At 58.6% G+C, this 17,006-nt stretch overlaps 5 protein-coding genes across 5 annotated transcripts; 2 read left to right on the top strand and 3 right to left on the bottom strand.

Moving 5' to 3' along the window:
- Positions 1-88: 88 nt before the first annotated feature.
- Positions 89-877, bottom strand: SCHCODRAFT_01038096 (uncharacterized protein). Its single transcript, XM_050340897.1, has one exon. It carries the CDS (start codon positions 649-651, stop codon positions 160-162), a length of 492 nt encoding a protein of 163 aa, XP_050201517.1. The 5' UTR covers positions 652-877; the 3' UTR covers positions 89-159.
- On the bottom strand, positions 758-4,788 carry SCHCODRAFT_02493014 (uncharacterized protein; the record flags this gene model as incomplete). Its single annotated transcript, XM_003033625.2, has 7 exons — positions 758-986; positions 1,107-1,173; positions 1,224-1,529; positions 1,578-2,162; positions 2,217-2,375; positions 2,748-4,391; positions 4,503-4,788. 7 exons carry the CDS (start codon positions 4,786-4,788, stop codon positions 758-760), a joined length of 3,276 nt encoding a protein of 1,091 aa, XP_003033671.1.
- Positions 4,789-5,419: 631 nt separating this feature from the next.
- Positions 5,420-7,446, top strand: SCHCODRAFT_02676059 (PTPA-domain-containing protein; the record flags this gene model as incomplete). Its single annotated transcript, XM_003034189.2, has 9 exons — positions 5,420-5,647; positions 5,699-5,824; positions 5,881-6,048; positions 6,105-6,190; positions 6,242-6,327; positions 6,477-6,575; positions 6,724-6,818; positions 6,959-7,066; positions 7,087-7,446. The coding sequence occupies exons 1-9, from the start codon at positions 5,432-5,434 to the stop codon at positions 7,444-7,446; spliced, it is 1,344 nt and encodes a 447-aa protein (XP_003034235.1). The 5' UTR covers positions 5,420-5,431.
- Positions 7,447-7,828: 382 nt separating this feature from the next.
- SCHCODRAFT_02568366 (uncharacterized protein) lies at positions 7,829-8,887 on the bottom strand (the record flags this gene model as incomplete). The annotated part of the gene is made up of 1 exon (XM_003033624.3): positions 7,829-8,887. The coding sequence occupies one exon, from the start codon at positions 8,885-8,887 to the stop codon at positions 7,895-7,897; it is 993 nt and encodes a 330-aa protein (XP_003033670.1). The 3' UTR covers positions 7,829-7,894.
- A 3,092-nt stretch (positions 8,888-11,979) lies between these two features.
- Positions 11,980-16,940, top strand: SCHCODRAFT_02493556 (uncharacterized protein; the record flags this gene model as incomplete). Its single annotated transcript, XM_050342985.1, has 11 exons — positions 11,980-12,305; positions 12,361-12,575; positions 12,624-13,641; positions 13,696-14,096; positions 14,150-14,262; positions 14,314-15,020; positions 15,072-15,188; positions 15,241-15,355; positions 15,407-16,404; positions 16,457-16,811; positions 16,863-16,940. The coding sequence occupies 11 exons, from the start codon at positions 11,980-11,982 to the stop codon at positions 16,938-16,940; spliced, it is 4,443 nt and encodes a 1,480-aa protein (XP_050201516.1).
- Positions 16,941-17,006: the final 66 nt, after the last annotated feature.

The following is a 17,006-nucleotide window of genomic DNA, read 5'->3' as shown; positions in this document are numbered from 1 at the left end:
CCGATGGTGGATTTCTTTCTATCTTATTGTACAAATTGATGCTGTGTATGTGTAGAAGCTTCGTGTGTATACAATCAACCAACATCGTAAAGCTCCGAGACGAACAGCGTAGTGATCACATCCTACTATGCAGCAGCCTTCCAACTTCACCATCAGGCTTCAAGCGGTTCCTGGTGTCTGCAAATCCACCCCCAGCGACCTCGCCGCATTGCTCATCCGCATCTGCAACGCCCCGACCTCGCTCCGGAGCGCTGCATTCGCGATCTTCTGTTCTGCCAGCTGCTTGTCAACGCGTGCGAGGGCTTTCGCCTTCTCCGCCAGCTCCTTTATGAGTTCCGCGCGCTCGGCATCCCATCTTTTCTCGCGCTCCTGCCAATCCCCTTCGTGGGCCTCCCATTTCGCCTCGCGTTCCTGCCACTTTGTCGAGCAGTTGGCCTCTCCTTGGAGGAATTGTGCTTCGCGCGCATTGAAGTGAGCTTCTCGCTCCTTGAACTGAGCTTCCCGCTTGGCAAATTCGGCCTCTCGCTCCTCAAATTGGGCCTCACGCTTAGCAAACTCGGCCTCCCGCTCCTTATGATCCTGCGCGTGGCTCGTCCCCGATGAGGTGTACTCCGCCGCCTCGCGCCGAAGCTGAGCGATCTCCTCCACCATACGTAGCTCCCTCTGCCGCGCTGCGTCAGCGGTTCTGGCGGCAAACGCGCGGTACTCGGCATGAGCGATGACAGTGGCCCGAAGTACAGCGCCCTCCTTCTCGAGCTCAGACACTCGATTTACCTCCAGGGTCCGCGGAACTGAGGAGCGAGACGAGGACGTTCGAGGTGGTGTCGCTGCTCGAGATGAAGAAGTTGTAGTCACAGAAGTGGCTTGCGATGATATGTTCGCAGGTGCACAAGGAGCTGCGGCGGGAGACGCGTCCCGAGGACCGGGCCGCGTTGAAGCTACTGCTCCTCCTGTCGAAGTCAATGCTGGCGACACCCTCAGAGGACCTTGTTGTGGCATGAAAGTTTGATTTGGTCGCGTAGAGTAGGTAGAAATAGTGGGGAGCGGTACTTGTGGCGATTGAGCAGGAGGCGTGTTGGTGGCAGCAGGTGTCGGCGGCAACGGACCTGCGCTGTATGCTGAGGATACAGATGCTTGTTTGCGCCGGGTGGGCAGAGGAACCCGGGGACGGCGCTGAGTAAGAGTGATGGTGGCGGCGCCGTCAGAGCGTTCTGTGGCCGCACAGGGTGACGAAACTGGCTCGGGACGTTCGAGATCCGTAGTCACTATGCCCTGAACAACAACTCCTGCTGATGCCTCAGCTGTCGCTTGCAGCGTAGACTGAGCAGCCTCGGAGCGGACGTCGGAATATTTGGCTTTTAGGCGCTCCGTTGCTGCACGACCTGCTTCGCTCGTTGGTACCCATATGGGCACACCATCCCGAATGCGCAAGCACTCTGCAAATGCGGCAGCGTCGAAGGACTGGAGCTCTTCATCTTCGAGAGGAGCGAGCCATTCGTTCCGTGAAGTAACGATCTTCTTCCAATTGCCTTGATGAAAGGTCAATTTCGTATAACGCTACGCATGGTCTTACTCACGGTGCTCAATATCCTGCCTAGGCCTATACTTCGTATCCTGGTTCCGCTTCCAAAACTCGTCGTTATACCGATCCCCATATCCATCGATGGGCAGCAAAAAGTCGTCGTAGGACATGCGAATGAGAGCTCGGTCGAACGGGAGAAAACGCCAGGTGCAGATATCCTGTCCTTCGGCCAAGTTATATTGAGGGGCTGCGCGGATCGCGCCTTCGACCAAGGCTCGCAGCAGTCGTGCGAGGTGCAGTAGATTGAACATCTCCTTCTCGAACGCTTCTCCACGCGTGATGACCCTCCAGACGTACGCCCATAGGAAGTGAGATAGGAAGAGGGTGGGGAGACGATAGTAATCCGCCGACACGATGGCGCTTCGCCCGTCTGGCAGGCGCAGAGTTAGATACTTCTTGCGAAAGACGGCGGTGCGGCCCTTAGTTTTGTGGTACTCGATGGACACGGCGTTGGTCTTGATAAACGCCACGACGGAGGCGGCGGTGTGGTTTGGGCGGGTCTCAGCCGTGTGAAAGGTGAGTTCCTCGACGTGGTACCAAGGTGGCTTAGGTTTGAACTTGTGCTCGCGCTCGGTATAAGCTGGACAGAGGGGGAGATCAACGCAGGGCACAGTCGGGGAGTTTGGGGACGCACCGAAGGCTAGAGTAGGTAGTGCATCGGGAGATGCACTTCGGCGCTTAACGCGGCGTGAACGCGTAACAGGCGCGTCCTGGATGTCCTCGGAGGAGCCCTCGTCCTCCGAGTCTTCGCCCAAGTACATGTGCGGTCGCTTCCTCAAGCTGAGGACCATGGCTTCAGTGCAGACGGCGAGGGAACAGTAGGGAAGACAAGGGTTAATGAGCCCTTTGTGTGCGAATGTTGCCTCGTGCGCGCCCTGGACAGTCTATCATGATCAGCAGATGTGCAGGCCGTTATGAAGCCCCCTTCCTGTGAACCCTCCGCCTGAGACGACAGCAAAGAGGAACAAGATGCATCAACCTATGAAGTACGAGTTACACGCACAGCGAGACAGAGACAGCAAGAAAAAAACAACAGACAGCATGCGTATAGCAAGATCAGGACACCTGAAAAGTGGTTCACAAGAAATCGAAATCCTTCCCAACCTTATCGTGCTTCGACAATGCAGACCTCAGAATCAGCTCCATCCCTACCGTCACCCCATACCCGAGGACCCCGCCCGCATACTCGCAGACATGCGCGCCTGTATCATCGCGATCTGCTGCCGAAGCCCCGCCTGCACCTGCATCTGCTCGTCCTGCTCCCGATCCCGACGCGCCAGCTGCTCCTCCCGCCGCTCGAGCTCTACCTTGAACTCGGCCCGCTCCGCATCCCACTTCGCGTTCGCGGCGCGCCACCACGCCTCGCGGTCGCGCGCGTCCTCTTCGCGCTTCGCACCCTCATTGCGTAGTTGGGCGAGCTCATTGCGTAGCTGCGCGAGCTCCTCGGCGTGCCGAACATCGCGCGCGGCTGCAGCGTCGGCAATGCGTGCCTCCCGCTCGGCGTGCTGCGCCTCGCGTGCCAGGGCAGACTGCCGGTCGGCGTCGACGATGGCGCGCTCGCGCTCCAGGGAGGTGATGAGGAGAGTCCGGTACTCAGTCTGTGCAGCGAGGGCAACTTGGAGGCGGGCGATCTCAAGACGCAGGCGGGTGACTTCGTCATCGGGAGCAGGAGCAGGAGCAGTGACGGGTGTATGCCGAGAAGTCGAGGACCAGCGCGCTGGTCCGATGACGGGAGATTGAAGCGGCGAGGACGGTGGCGGATCTACTTGGCCATTGCGCTCAGTGTCGGTAGGGGGGTCTTGGGCTTGAACGCTTGCGAGTCGTGGGGCAGGGGGCTCCTCGGTAGTTGGGGGCAACCGAGGCTGAAGGGCTTCGCGCGGCTTGAGTCGGGGCGGATAATGCGTTGTCGACGAGGAGCTAGATTGAGACGTTGACGACTCGGACCTTCGCGTCGGCTGAGACGAGGGAACACGAGGTTCGGCGAGACTACCATTCGTAGCGGGAGTGTGTCCATTGGTAGGCATTGATGCGGATTGAGTATGAGACTCGGGGCGCCCGTTTAGAGACAGTGAAGCATGCCCATTCGCAGTGACGGTCCTGTTGATGGAAGGCAACTGGTTGTTGTTTGACTGTGAGCGAGAGGGGCCTGTATGGTCGCTGTTGCCGTTGGCGCCTGTCGTGGGCGCAAGCTGGCTACGAGGGGCCTGAGGCTCGCGCTGTACGTCGGCCCTTGGAGAAGGATCCTTGCTCTTCTGCTGTGACGCGGCTCCTGTTTCAAGCGCTGCTGGAGGGAACTTGATCCTCAGTGGGGCAGCATGTTTCTCTGGTGGGCGCTGCATGGGTGCGCCGTCCGGCACGGATGCGCTCGCCTTCGTAGAGTCCCCTATAGACGCGCTAGCTGGCGTAGATCCTCCTGCCTTCTCGACCCCTCCAGCCGCCGTACTGTTCTCCTCACGCGGGATCCCGGGCGACGAGGCGTAGAGCCGCTCCGTGATTGCCTGTCCCACAGCTCCCGCATTCGAGGGGTTCCAGACAGGATAGCCGGCGCGGCTCCCCACAAGGTAACCATCACGGTGGCTCGAATTCGAATGGAAGGGATCATTGCTGAGGTTGTGGAGTTCGCGGAAGATGCCGTGAGGGTCGTCTGCGTTGCCAAGGTCGTCGGGGAGGGCGCTGGAGGTGTCGTTAGGTCTGCGCGCAACCCACTGCAGGCAGGCTGCATACGACGTCGCGTCGAACGAGATCTGCTCCTCTTTGGTGAGCGGGGCGAAGCCGTCGTGTGAACGAGCGACGAAGGCAGGCCAGCCACCTAGACGGGGAAAGTTAGTATGGCAAGGTTATGCATTGGACAGCGAGTTGTTGAATTGCGACGAAGGCAGGAGCCCAGATATAAGGAAGCGAAGGAAGGGAGCCTACTTACATTCGCTGATGTCCTGCTTGTATCGCAGATCCTGATGTTCCGCCCAGAACTCTGACATGTATCGATCCCCGTAGCCATCCCGAGGGAGCAAATAGCCATTACAGGACATACGTATCGCTGCTCTGTCGAACGTCGCGCAGCGCCATTCGCGAGTGGTCGCGCGAATGGCGGTCGCCCCCGCGCCTCCATTAGCAGGCGAGGTCCCTACTTTGTACGGCTGCGTGTTCGCGATCGCCTGTTCCGCGAACGCATCCAGGAGTCGTGCAATGTGGAGGATGTTGTACATATGGTCCTCCCATGGCAACTTCTTCACAATGACTAGCCACACGGAGGTCCAGAGGAAGTGCGAGAAGTAGATGAGGGGGAGGCGGTAGACGGAGGGAATCACGGCGGTGCTGCCTGAGGGGATGCGGACGCTATAGCGGGGTTTCCCTCCTGGGATCCGGTCAATGGAGACGGCGTGCGTCTTGAGGAATGAGACGATGGAAGCAGGGGTTATTGTGCCGGGCTGGCCAGCAGTTTGCTCCTGGAGGGAAGGGGGTATATCTTTGGGCGGGGTGCTGGCCGAAATGTACGGGAGGTCGGCGGGATGGTACCATTCCGGGGGCGAGGCTGTCGGGAGAGTCAATGCTCATACATAGGACGATATAAGGCAAGGGGGAAGGTAATGCATGTACGGCGCTTGTAGTGGGACGGCGAACGTACCGGCCGGTGGGACCCTATCCTCGTCCGAGGTCTGACGGCGTTTAACGCGCGCAGGCGACGAGTCGTCCTCCCTAGCGCGCTTGCGGGGAGACGCGTGGCTCATCTCCGAGCGACGATGGGGATGAAAGTCTTCGAAGATGACCGCGACAGCGAAGAGACGATGCGTGGGAGATGATGATGAGTTCAGGGTACGGCCGGCATCAACGAGGTCACCCCCAACCATCATGACCTCCAGTTCCAGATTACCTCCTCTGCGGGAAATCACGCCCGCGGAGGTCGACAAGCTCCCTGAGCTCCCCTCCAAGAAAATCAAGACGGATCACGACATCGACCTGTGGAAGACGACGAGGTCGTACTATGACTTCTCGCTCTTTGTGCGACGATTGTGCGAGAGCGTGGTGGGGAGGGAGCTGCCCTATGAGCCTGAGGTGGTGGGGGAGGTGCGTCGTAACTAAGATGGTCTAGTTTGAGGATATTGAGTGCAAGTATAGCCAGTCAAAGGCACGCTGAAGCTCCTGGATACGCTGGATGACTGGATCGACGAGATCCCGCCACAACACTCGCCACAGCGGTTTGGGAACCTTGCATTCCGAACATGGGGTCGGCGGCTAGAGGAGGTGCGCGTTTGCATAGCTCAGGTTAGGCCCATGCTCACCTAACCCTCCTCGCGCAGCACGGCGAAGCCCTCCTCAAAGCCCTAGTCCCACACAACCTCGTCCCCCACATCCTCCCTTACTTCCTCACTTCGTTCGGCTCGTTTGTGCGCATGGACTACGGCACTGGTCACGAAGCGTCATTCGCGATGTTCCTCTGCTGCCTGACATTGACGCGGTTCTTTAAGGTGCGCTGGTCGTGCATGTTGGTAACGATGAGTCCCTCTGACGACGACTTTGCAAGCCAGAAGAAGAGCAGGAGCGGCAGCTGGTGTTCCTCGTCTTTGTGCGATACCTGAGATTGTGCTGGAGACTGCAGGATGTGTACCGGTTCGTGGGCTATCTTTCAAGGGTATCGACGCGACGACTGACACTCATCAGACTCGAGCCCGCGGGCAGTCATGGGGTCTGGGGCCTCGACGACTCGTGCTTCTTGCCATACATCTTTGGGAGCGCACAACTACGAGGTACGTCGCATCCTATTTGGCTTGTCTTTTCTGCATCCCGATGTGCATAACTGTCTGTATTCATCATTTCTGCGTATCTGCCACACGAACGCATCTCATCAACCTCACGTACCCTCCTGCATCCACAACCAACTAACCTGCCGATCCAGACCAAACTACCATCCCCGTCGATGCCGTTCTCCGTCCGTCCCTGCCGGCGACGAACCTCTACTTCATGGCGATCATGCGGATTCATGAGGTGAAGCATGGTGAGTCTCCGCTCCTAAATGCACATTTGCTCCTAGATGCACGCACTCGCTATGCTCCTTGTAAAGCTCTCCGTCGCTTGACCTCTCTCCATTACGATTGTTCTTTATCGAATCCCACGCCTATGTCTACTAACTCATCCACTCTCAGGCCCCTTCCACGAGCACTCCTCGCAGCTGCACGCGATCGCGACCGGGGTACGGACGTGGTCGAAGGTACATACGGGGCTGTTGAAGATGTTCGAGGTGAGCTTCTCTGCTTTCTTGTGCAGATATCTTTTGCTTTCTCATGCGGGGATTTGGGTGCATGAGACGCGCATGTCGGCTCCATAGGCGCGGACTGCAGAGTCTCGTCAACCGAAGAAGCTAACATACATGTCTGCCAGGCCGAAGTCCTCGGCAAGCGCGTCGTCGTGCAGCATATCCCGCTCGGGGGAATTCTGGAGTGGAATGTGGATGAGGGCGCGGAGGAAGGGTCGGCAACTGGGGCGAATGTTGAAGGGACGACGCATAGCGGAGCATCGCCAGCGACGGCCACCCAGGCGTCGGCGATAGAGCCTGGGACGGCGGGCCCGTCGCCTACTGGGGCACCATGGGCTGCATCGTCGACCGCGGCATCGTGGGCTGCATCGTCAACTGGGGCCCCGTGGGCTACTTCCACAACGGCGACGGCCCCATCTCGAGCGGCGCCGACGAGTGCGCCCTGGGCGACGGCAGCGCCGACAGGTGCACCTTGGGCTACGCCAACCGCAGCCCCGTGGGTTTCTACGACTGCGGCCTCGCAAGCTGCAACCACTGCAGTGCCGCGGACTCCAACGACTGGTGCGCCGTGGGCGGCGTCACGCGGCCCGACATCGACAACGTCGCGGGGTAATCCTGCATCGAGCGACCCCGCGCCGACGAGCGCGCCGTGGGCTACGAGGGCTCCCCGCTCGTAGTTTTCTCGCTCCTGTTCTGAGCGGGATGCTCGGATTTTGCTTTCCATTGCACGACTTTCGCAGCTAGCAGGATACAAAGGCGTGCACCGGTGTTCAAGTGCTTCAGTGTCTGCTTGATTTGTATGGACAGAATCCGTGATTATTTCCGTGTAGCATAAGTACGATGCGTCTGTATCTATAGCATGGTCTTCTGGAATCCTGTGGCAGGCACATAAGAAGTGATTATTCGCCGAGTTTACGGCAGGACTAAAAAGGTATGGAGGGGAAGGCAGAAAGGCTCGTACGGGTTCCCAAGTAGCTAGCCGAGCGAAAATTCCTCTGAGAATTCTTGAATGTGTACTACGTATCAAACACGGTCCGCTCGTCCAAGGCATCTGCCAAATGTCAGGCATTCTGAGGCCACACGGTAAAGCGCCAGGATTTGTCTTCTTTCTCCAGATCTTCGTCTTCCTCTGGACAGAACATCCTCCCCTCCAACCTCCAGTCGCGCTGCTTGCAGGCCTGCTTCAGCCACTTGATCTGGCCCTTCCTACACACCACTATGATTCTCTCGAGGGCCTGCAGATGTTTGAGACTGAGCAAAAGCTGGTTGCTCTGGTGCAGGCGGACGTCGATCGATAGAACACGGAGACCCGGGCGGCAGTTCTGCTTCCAGAGGAAACCGAAAAAGCTGAAGGCCTTTGATATACTCGTAACGTGCAGCTCCCGGAGGCGGTTCTCGGCGTCGGCTTGCAGGTCTGGTGGGAGGTTAAGAAAGTCGAGTTCGATGTCCTCGTCGAGGGCTTTGATGAAGAGCTTGAGTGGGTAAGTTGCGGCTGAGTAGTTGTCGTTCGTAGAGGCGCTCTGGAGGATTTTGGCGAAGTCCAGACAGCCGAGTGTGCAGTGCAGGTTGACGGCAGCCACTCCGCATCTGGCGAGCCGGCCGACCTCGAACCAGGGCGCGGGCACGTTTTCGCGGTGGCCGAAGAAGGTGATTGTCCGCCGCATGAGCGGAGCCGTAGACACGAGAAAGTTCTTCTGCCCGCTTGCCTCCTCCATATCCCTTTCCAGGGGCTCTTCCGACAGTCGTAGGACGAGTTCATCCCAGCCGACGAGTTGGCGAAGCTTGTATGCGACGATGTTCACGGGATATATGTCCTTGAAGGCCGGGTTCAGGTGGTGCAGCTCAACCGTGATGTGTGCGACGCGATCGCGGAGGCGGTCGATGTCGTTCTGGAGGTCCTCAATCGTGCTCGAGAGCGGTTCATGGATGTGGTTCTGGCGCATAGCGCATCCTTGGGTTCCTTCGATGCAGACCTTGTACGTGACACTTGCGGCGCGCTCCTCGCTTGCGACGTGGACGTCCTGGGTGTAGCAAGTCATAATTTGAGGATTCATTCTCGATGCGAGTCAGTCGGCGCGACGATTGTGCGGGATGACGTAGACGCGAGACCGGGAAGAGCTGACAGAAAGATTCTAAGGGAGCCCACTGAGGAGGGAGATGCGGCGCAGGTGTCTAAAGCAGCAAAGTTTGTGAGCGCAGCGACCAGGCCGGACGTCGAAACTGATGAAGGCGAAGGCGATCCATTCTTGGGGAAGCGCCCTTATAAATGCATGAGAAGGAACAACATATCCCTAGGTCAAAAACAAAAAACACCAAAACATGCAAGCAGATGCGCTGATAGAACGAACAAAAATTGTTGAATATGCAGATTAAGAGACTTATCCAGAACAACAAAGAGCGAATGAATAGGGAGATTCAAAGCGCTTGGCAGACCGGTGTAGCAGTGAGGTAGAAAGAGGCCCGTTTCAGCATCAGAGACTCACAGTCCCAACACGTTAGGTTTCGAAAGAAGGACCGGCCTTATGACTTTTGTTAATCGTATACATATTTTGCATTCTCCGTGCTTGACTAGATACCGGACCTTTGAAGAGTAGCATGTTTGGACCAGATGGTGGCAGTCGACAACATCAACTTGAATATGGTCACGGCTGGATCATTCATCGGGACACGTGCCTCACCGATCCGGACGGCAACTGCCGCAGCTAAGCTTCTTCGCCCCGACGTCCATCTCCCACGTAGCTGAGTCTCTTTCAAAGCACCTATAGGCCTATTCCACCTCAAACGTCTCGGCTTCGTTGATTCCCTGAACCACCGCTCGATTTTTGATGCAGCAGAGTCTATTGAGACATACGCCTTCGGCCTCTGTGTACGACCGTGCATGGAGTCGGATTAATGCATATCAATCCCGAGCAGGTGATGCACCGACAGCGCTGGCAAGGAATTGACGCGACGAGCAAAGTAAGGAGGAACCAACCCTCGCAATGCCACGAGGGCGCGAGCTAAGACTCCAAGCTCCCGAGCAACCTGACGATGACAGTAATTGAGCGCAGAGTTCATCTTAGCAGATGTACTTGTGAGCGTAAAGAGAGCGAGGACAGCAGCTAGATGTGGGAGGGACAGTCACAACGTTGGCAGTTAAGTTCGAAGGCCGTGCGCGGAATTCAAAGAAGGTGAGAAGCTCGTTGCCTGAGCATAGAGCTCAGCAAGATGACTGCAGAGGGCAGTCACTGACGCACCGAATGAATGCCACGAACTACATTCGCATCATAATCCCACAGTAATTGACCTCGGCGCTCGGCGCCCTCGCGGTCATACTCACTGACGAGGTCATTCTATTAAGTTGACAAGATGCTCCCGTGCTGGCGGCGAAGAAGTCTGTTATATCCGTGGCGAGGTGAATAAGATGTTCTTGTTAGATCTGTGATTCATGGGTGAGTACAGTCAGGCACCTGAGCAACGAGATGGCTGCGTCAACAATGGGACTTCCCGATTTGGACGCTATTGTTCTCCATGGGGCCCGAACCTCCCACGCCTCGAAGACCTCGCTGATCCATATCAAGTGTTGGGGGGGCGCAGAGCGCCACTCGTCTCATTCTGCTCACCCGCCCGTTCCAATCGCTCCCCCTGACACTAAAGGCCCCCGCCTGTCGCGTCCCATCTTCACCCACACCTTCGACCCAGGCGCATTCCGAGCCTTGCAGGTCATTATAGACCCAGACTATGCATTTTGGCTACACCGCAACTCGAGAGTTGCAGGGTCGCTTCCCACCTGCCACCTGTGACTCTGAGAGACTTCCACCGATGCGGCTAATGTGTAGTCGTGACAGGCGGGCGGGGATCACCCGCGCTGCTGCCACAAATTGAAGCAGCCGAGCGAGGGAGTCTGATCGATGCGGTGAGCACGGAGGGTGCCTCAAAACGGACGAGGGCGGTGTATCACTGGGAGGGGGAGGCGGGTGGGGGATGCGTCTAAGGGTATTGGTCAAGGAAGGTGGGCGATGCGCAGGGGCTTGGCCCCCGCCGTGGAGTCAAGGAAGGGGGGAGGCCGCGCAGGCGCTGAATAATGAAAGGAAGGCGGCGTCCTTACGAAGCAGGAGGAGAGCCCACGCTCGAGGAAGGCGAGGGCAGTATCGGTTCTTAACCGATCCAGTCACTCGAATCACCCAACCCTCTCACTGAAATGCAGACTCGCCATCGCTGGGCGCGATAGCGGATGCCTGCCGGGGAGGTATCCTGACTCATCGAGGACGCAGAGCGCCACGGGGGGCGGCGGTGACACCTGGCTGGGCGCTGCTGACTGTGCAGACTCAATGGATTTGCGCCTCGAGGGCATGCGACTCGGAGACGCGCGTCAAGAAGGTTTGAGCGATGTCTGGGCAGGTTTTATCTGTAAAGTTCTGCACGTATCAGGGGAGTTTCGTGGGTGCATCAGAGTGTATTCCGATGAAGCGGCCCTCTTTATGCAGGTCCCGGAAGCTCGGAGGACGCGTACAGCGATACGTCGCACAATGATGAAGACGCTGATCATGTAGTCCGTGCTGCCGGGGGTGCCCATTGCTGGAAGCCGATGGGAGTGGGATTCCGAGGGCCGTGGTTGCAACCGGGGAATAATCTAGTTTTAGAGGGGAGGGGGGACCATCACCGTGCTCCCGCACCGGTAGAACCATGTTATCAGATACGCCGCGCCGGCTGACGCGTCTGCGGCAGTTGGCACGTCGTGCCTATGGTCTCATTGAGCGCGTTTATGAGGAGGGAGGAAACCACCTCTCAATGAGAGCGCAGAACGTGCGGCTCACGTGACGTACAATCGTCTAGAAATCGCCACTGAGCTCGACCAACCTTCCCAACGAACACCCACCGAAACTTCGCCAGCTCTGCCTTCCAGTTCCAGTTCCCTCCTGGCCGCGGGCCGCGGGAAGGGGACGGGCGCTTACTTGCACGATCGCGATCGCGCACGTGTCGGTCCTATTGTGGGCGTCAGCGAGCTGACATGGGGAGATCAGAATCTGAGATTTTGACGACATGACGCGTTCGCTCGGAAAGGATGGAAGGTGGAACACGGTTAGATCTATCCGCGACGCAGACTCATAAAAGCGGGGGCCCGGAAGGGAAATGGCGCCGAACAGCTCTATCCCGCCCCGCCACCATGTCTTTCCCCGCGACGGGCGCCCCCGTGGCCGCCCAGCACGACTCCTTCCACAGCGGGCACAACCACCATGACAACGTAGACATTGGCCACTTCGATGCGCAGGGTGTCGCCGAGTTGCGCCGCACGCTCAGCAGGGCGTCGCAGTCGGGCATCCACCCCAACGACCTCACCCTGCAGGACCTCAGCCCGGGGTCCAAGGCGGCCTCGATCACCGTCTCCGAGAGCACGCTCCCAAACGAGGAGGGCGGCTCGACTGCAGGCGCAAAGAAGGCCGAGGAGGACGGCTTTGACTTTGAGAAGATCCTGCGCGAGATTGTGGCAAGGTGTGTAGCCCCCCAGCAATCGCATCGCACCCAGCGTGCTTACAATACCCCATAGGCGAGCAGACGCTGAGATCGAGACTCGCGAACTCGGCGTCGTTTTCGAGGACCTCTCTGTCACCGGTGTCGGGTCCGCGGCTGCATACCAGCCCACCCTCGGCTCGATGTTCAACCCCATCGACATCGTGCATGGCATTCAGGGCATTCGCCATCCCCCCACTCGCCAAATTCTCTCGGGTTTCGAAGGTGTTATCCGCCCAGGAGAGATGGTTTGTGAGTAACGATCGTATGCCCGCTGATCTCGCACTAATAGCAATGCAGTGGTCCTTGGCCGCCCTGGCGCCGGGTGTTCCACCTTCCTCAAGACGCTAGCTAACCAGCGCGAGGAGTATCACTCCATTGACGGCCGCGTCGACTACGACTCGCTTACTCCTGAGGAGATAACGAAGCACTATCGCGGCGATGTGCTCTACTGCCCGGAGGACGACGTCCACTTCAGCACCCTCACGGTCGAGCAGACGCTCAAGTTTGCTGCGTATTGCCGTGCGCCGCGTGAGCGCAACCGTCTTGGCCACTCGCGCGATGCCTACGAGGATGTCGTTACGGATGTTCTGATGACACTCTTCGGTCTCCAGCACACCAGGCATACCAAGGTCGGCGACAACATGATTCGTGGTGTTTCTGGCGGCGAGAAAAAGCGGGTCTCCATCTGCGAGGTCCTGGCCGCCCGTGCGGCGCTTGCCTGCTGGGACAACTCCACTCGTGGTCTCGATGCCTCCACCGCACTTGAGTTCGTCCAGGCGCTCCGCATTGCTACTGACGTCTCCCGCATGTCGACTGTCGTCGCGCTCTACCAGGCCGGCGAATCGCTTTACCGCCTCTTCGACAAGGTCGCTGTCATCAACGAAGGTCGTCTCGCGTACTTCGGTCCCGCCGACCAGGCGCGCGCTTACTTCACTGACATGGGTTACGTTCCCGTCACCCCGCGCCAGACCACCGCCGACTTCCTCGTTTCCGTCACCGACCCCGCGGGCCGCGTCCTGCGCGACGGCGTCGACCCCGCGAGCGTGCCGCGCACGGCGGACGACTTCGCGGTTGCGTTTAAGAAGAGCGCGTTGGGCCAGCTGAATCGCGACGACATGGCTTCCTACCGCGCTGACTTCGTGGGCAAGGCGGAGCGCGCGGCGAAGTACCGTGAGCTTGTGCGCGACGAGCATGCGGAGCACACCCGCCGTGACTCGCCGTACCTCATCTCCATCCCGATGCAGACCCGCGCGGTCATGCTGCGTAGGGTGCAGATGACGCTGGGCAACTTTTTGGCGACGGGTATCAACCTATTGTGAGCCTCCCGTCCTTATTGATCTTATTTCGCTTTTTCTGACGCTTTCCACAGCACATTCGTTTTCCAAGGTATCATCATCGGCACAGTTTACCTCCAAACCCCGGATAACACGAGCGCGTACTTCTCTCGTACCGGTGTCCTGTTCTTCGCGCTACTCTTCTCCGCCCTCGTCACCATGGCGGAGATCCCGGCTTTGTTCACTCAGCGTCCGATTATTTTGCGGCACCGCAACTGGGCGTTCTACCACCCGTTCATCGACGCCCTCGCGCTCTTCCTCGTTGACATCCCGGTCACGTTCCTTACGACCACCGTCTGGGGTATTATCCTGTACTTCCTCGTCGGTCTTCAGACGTCGGCGGGGCAGTTCTTCATCTATTACCTCTTCCTCTTTGTGACCACTATCACGATGAAGAGTTGGTTCCGTGCGCTGGCTGCGGCGTTCCCGGCAGAGGGTGAGCTTCGTATGCCCATTGAGTGAGGACCAGCCAGCTGACTCGCCTTCTAGCCCCTGCGCAATCGTTTGCCGGTATCAGCGTTTTGGTATTCTCGATCTACACGGGTTACACAATCCCTGAGCCGTCGATGATCGGCGCGTTGAAGTGGTTGGTGTGGATCAACGTAAGTACAATCATTGTCTACGAGGGGTTCTTTGGCTGACGATGCTTGCAGCCCCTCCGCTACGCCTACGAAGCTGTCGTCACGAACGAGTTCCGCACGCTCGACGCGCAGTGCTCCGTGCTGGTGCCGCAAGGCCCCGGGTACGAGAACATCAGCCTTGACAACCAGGTCTGCACGACGGTCGGTTCAATCCCCGGCCAGACGCAGGTCAACGGCGCACGCTACCTCGACCTTTCCTACGGTTACACCTTCGCGAATACTTGGCGCAACTTCGGCATCGTCATCGCCTTCGGCGTCGCGTTCACCTCTGCGTACTTCTTCTTCACAGAGTGGAACACGAAGACGAACGCGTCGAGCTCGGTAACGCTGTTCAAGCGCGGCTCGAAGGCAGCGAAGCAGCTCGTGGAGGCCAGCCCGGCTGACGAAGAGAAGGCGAACCAGGAGAAGCCGGTTGCAGCAGGCGGGGAGGTGGACAGGGAGACGGAGAAGGCTCTGGAAGAGACGCAGGCGATGACCGACATCTTCTCGTTCCACCACCTCAACTACACGGTCCCTATTGCCGGCCACGAGGAGCGCCGTCTCCTCCACGACGTCTCTGGCATCGTGCAGCCGGGCAAGCTCACGGCTCTCATGGGCGAGTCCGGTGCGGGCAAGACGACGCTTCTCAATGTGCTCGCGCAGCGTGTGTCTACGGGTGTTATCACGGGCGACCGCTTGGTGAACGGGCAGCCGCTTCCGATGGACTTCCAGGCGCAGACGTGAGTGCACCTTACAGGATCGAGTCTTCTGATATCTAACTTCGTTTTCAGCGGTTACTGCCAGCAGCTCGACACACATCTCCCGAGCTCTACCGTCCGCGAGGCCCTTCTATTCTCTGCTCGTCTCCGCCAGCCTGCTTCCGTGCCGGATGCCGAGAAGGTCTCATAGTGAGTAGTCAGCGCTTTGGTGGTTACGAATGTCGCTGACGCGGAGTCTCAGCGTCGACCAGTGTCTCAAGATCTGTGGCCTCGACGAATACCGCGATGCCGCCATCGGGACCTGCAATGTGGAGATCAAGAAGCGTACGACCATCGGTGTGGAGCTTGCTGCCAAGGTCAGTACTGCCGCTCTCGCTCGTGATAGCATTGAAACTTCTTTCATCCAGCCCCGCCTCCTGCTTTTCCTTGACGAGCCGACGTCCGGTCTTGACTCGCAGTCAGCATGGAGCATCATGCAGTTCCTCCGCAACCTTGCCGACCACGGGCAGGCCATCTTGTGCACGATCCACCAGCCTTCGGCCGAGCTTTTCCAGGTCTTCGATCGCCTCCTGCTCCTCCGCAAGGGTGGTGAGACCGTCTACTTCGGTGACATTGGCCAGCACGCGCGCACTATGATCGGCTACTTCGAGCGCCACGGCTCCCGCCCTTGCAGTCCTGACGAAAATCCGGCCGAGTTCATGCTCGATGTCATTGGTGCCGGCGCGACCGCCACGGCTACGCAGGATTGGTACGACGTCTGGTCCAAATCAAGCGAGGCCGAGCGTCTGCAGCAGGAGATCGCGCGCGTGCACGAGGAGGGCCGCCAGCGCGGCGTCGTTGAGACCTCGCGCAAGTCCGAATACGCGACGACTTGGGGCTACCAGGTTCTGCAGCTCATCCAGCGCGACGCGTACGACCACTGGCGGGACCCGACCTACCTCTTCGCCAAGCTCATCCTCAACATCGTCGGCGGTCTCTTCATCGGCTTCACCTTCTTCCAGGCCGTCGACACGCAGCAGGGCACGCAGAACAAGGTCTTCGCGCTCTTCATGGCGTCCATTCTATCCGTGCCGCTCGTCGGGCAGATCCAGGTGCCATTCCTCAACACGCGCAATGTCTACGAAATCCGCGAGCGCCCCAGCCGGATGTACAGCTGGACGGCGCTGCTGACGGCGCAGATTGCGGCGGAGGTGCCGTGGAACATCTTGGGCTCTGGCATCTTCTTCCTCTGCTGGTATTGGACGGTTGGCTTCGACAACTCGCGCGCGGGGTACACCTACCTCATGCTCGGCCTGGTCTTCCCCTTCTACTACACGACGATCGGTTTTGCGGTCGCAGCGATGGCCCCGAACGCGGAGATCGCGAACATCTTGTTCAGCTTGATCTTCTCGTTCGTCTTGACCTTGTACGTGGCCTTATCTATCTTTCACTTCCTCCGCATTCTAACAACTCTGCAGCGACGGTGTCGTCCAGCCCTTCTCGCAGCTCGGCTGGTGGAAGTGGATGTACCACCTCTCGCCGTACACGTACTTCATCGAGGGTCTGCTCGGTCAAGCTGCCGGCCACGGCGACGTCACCTGCGCCGACATCGAGTACGTCACGCTCACCCCGCCGTCCGGCCAGTCGTGCGGCGACTACCTCTCGCCGTACATCTCCATGGCTGGTGGCTATCTCACCAACCCGGATGCGACGTCCGACTGCCAGTTCTGCTCGGTGAAGACGACCGACCAGTTCCTGGAGCAGTCGTTCAACATCTTCTACTCGAACCACTGGCGGGACTTCGGCATCATGGTCGCGTTCACGGCGTTCAACGTGAGCTCCAGCTTCTGCTAATCTTCGTACTTTGGCTAACCTGCTCCTCAGGTGTTCATGATCTTCGCCTTCACCTGGTTCTTCCGCATCCGCAGCGGGAGCATCCTGACCCTATTCAAGAGGAAGTAGACGACTAGAAAAGATTTGTAGACGGCATTGACACGATTCGAGGCGACGTTATTATATCAGACGTCG

The sequence above is a fragment of the Schizophyllum commune genome (genome assembly GCF_000143185.2).
Source record: "Schizophyllum commune H4-8 unplaced genomic scaffold SCHCOscaffold_3, whole genome shotgun sequence".
NCBI classification, from domain to species: domain Eukaryota; kingdom Fungi; phylum Basidiomycota; class Agaricomycetes; order Agaricales; family Schizophyllaceae; genus Schizophyllum; species Schizophyllum commune.
Note: the sequence above shows the minus strand (reverse complement) of the source record. Positions and strands in the feature narration are given on the sequence as shown.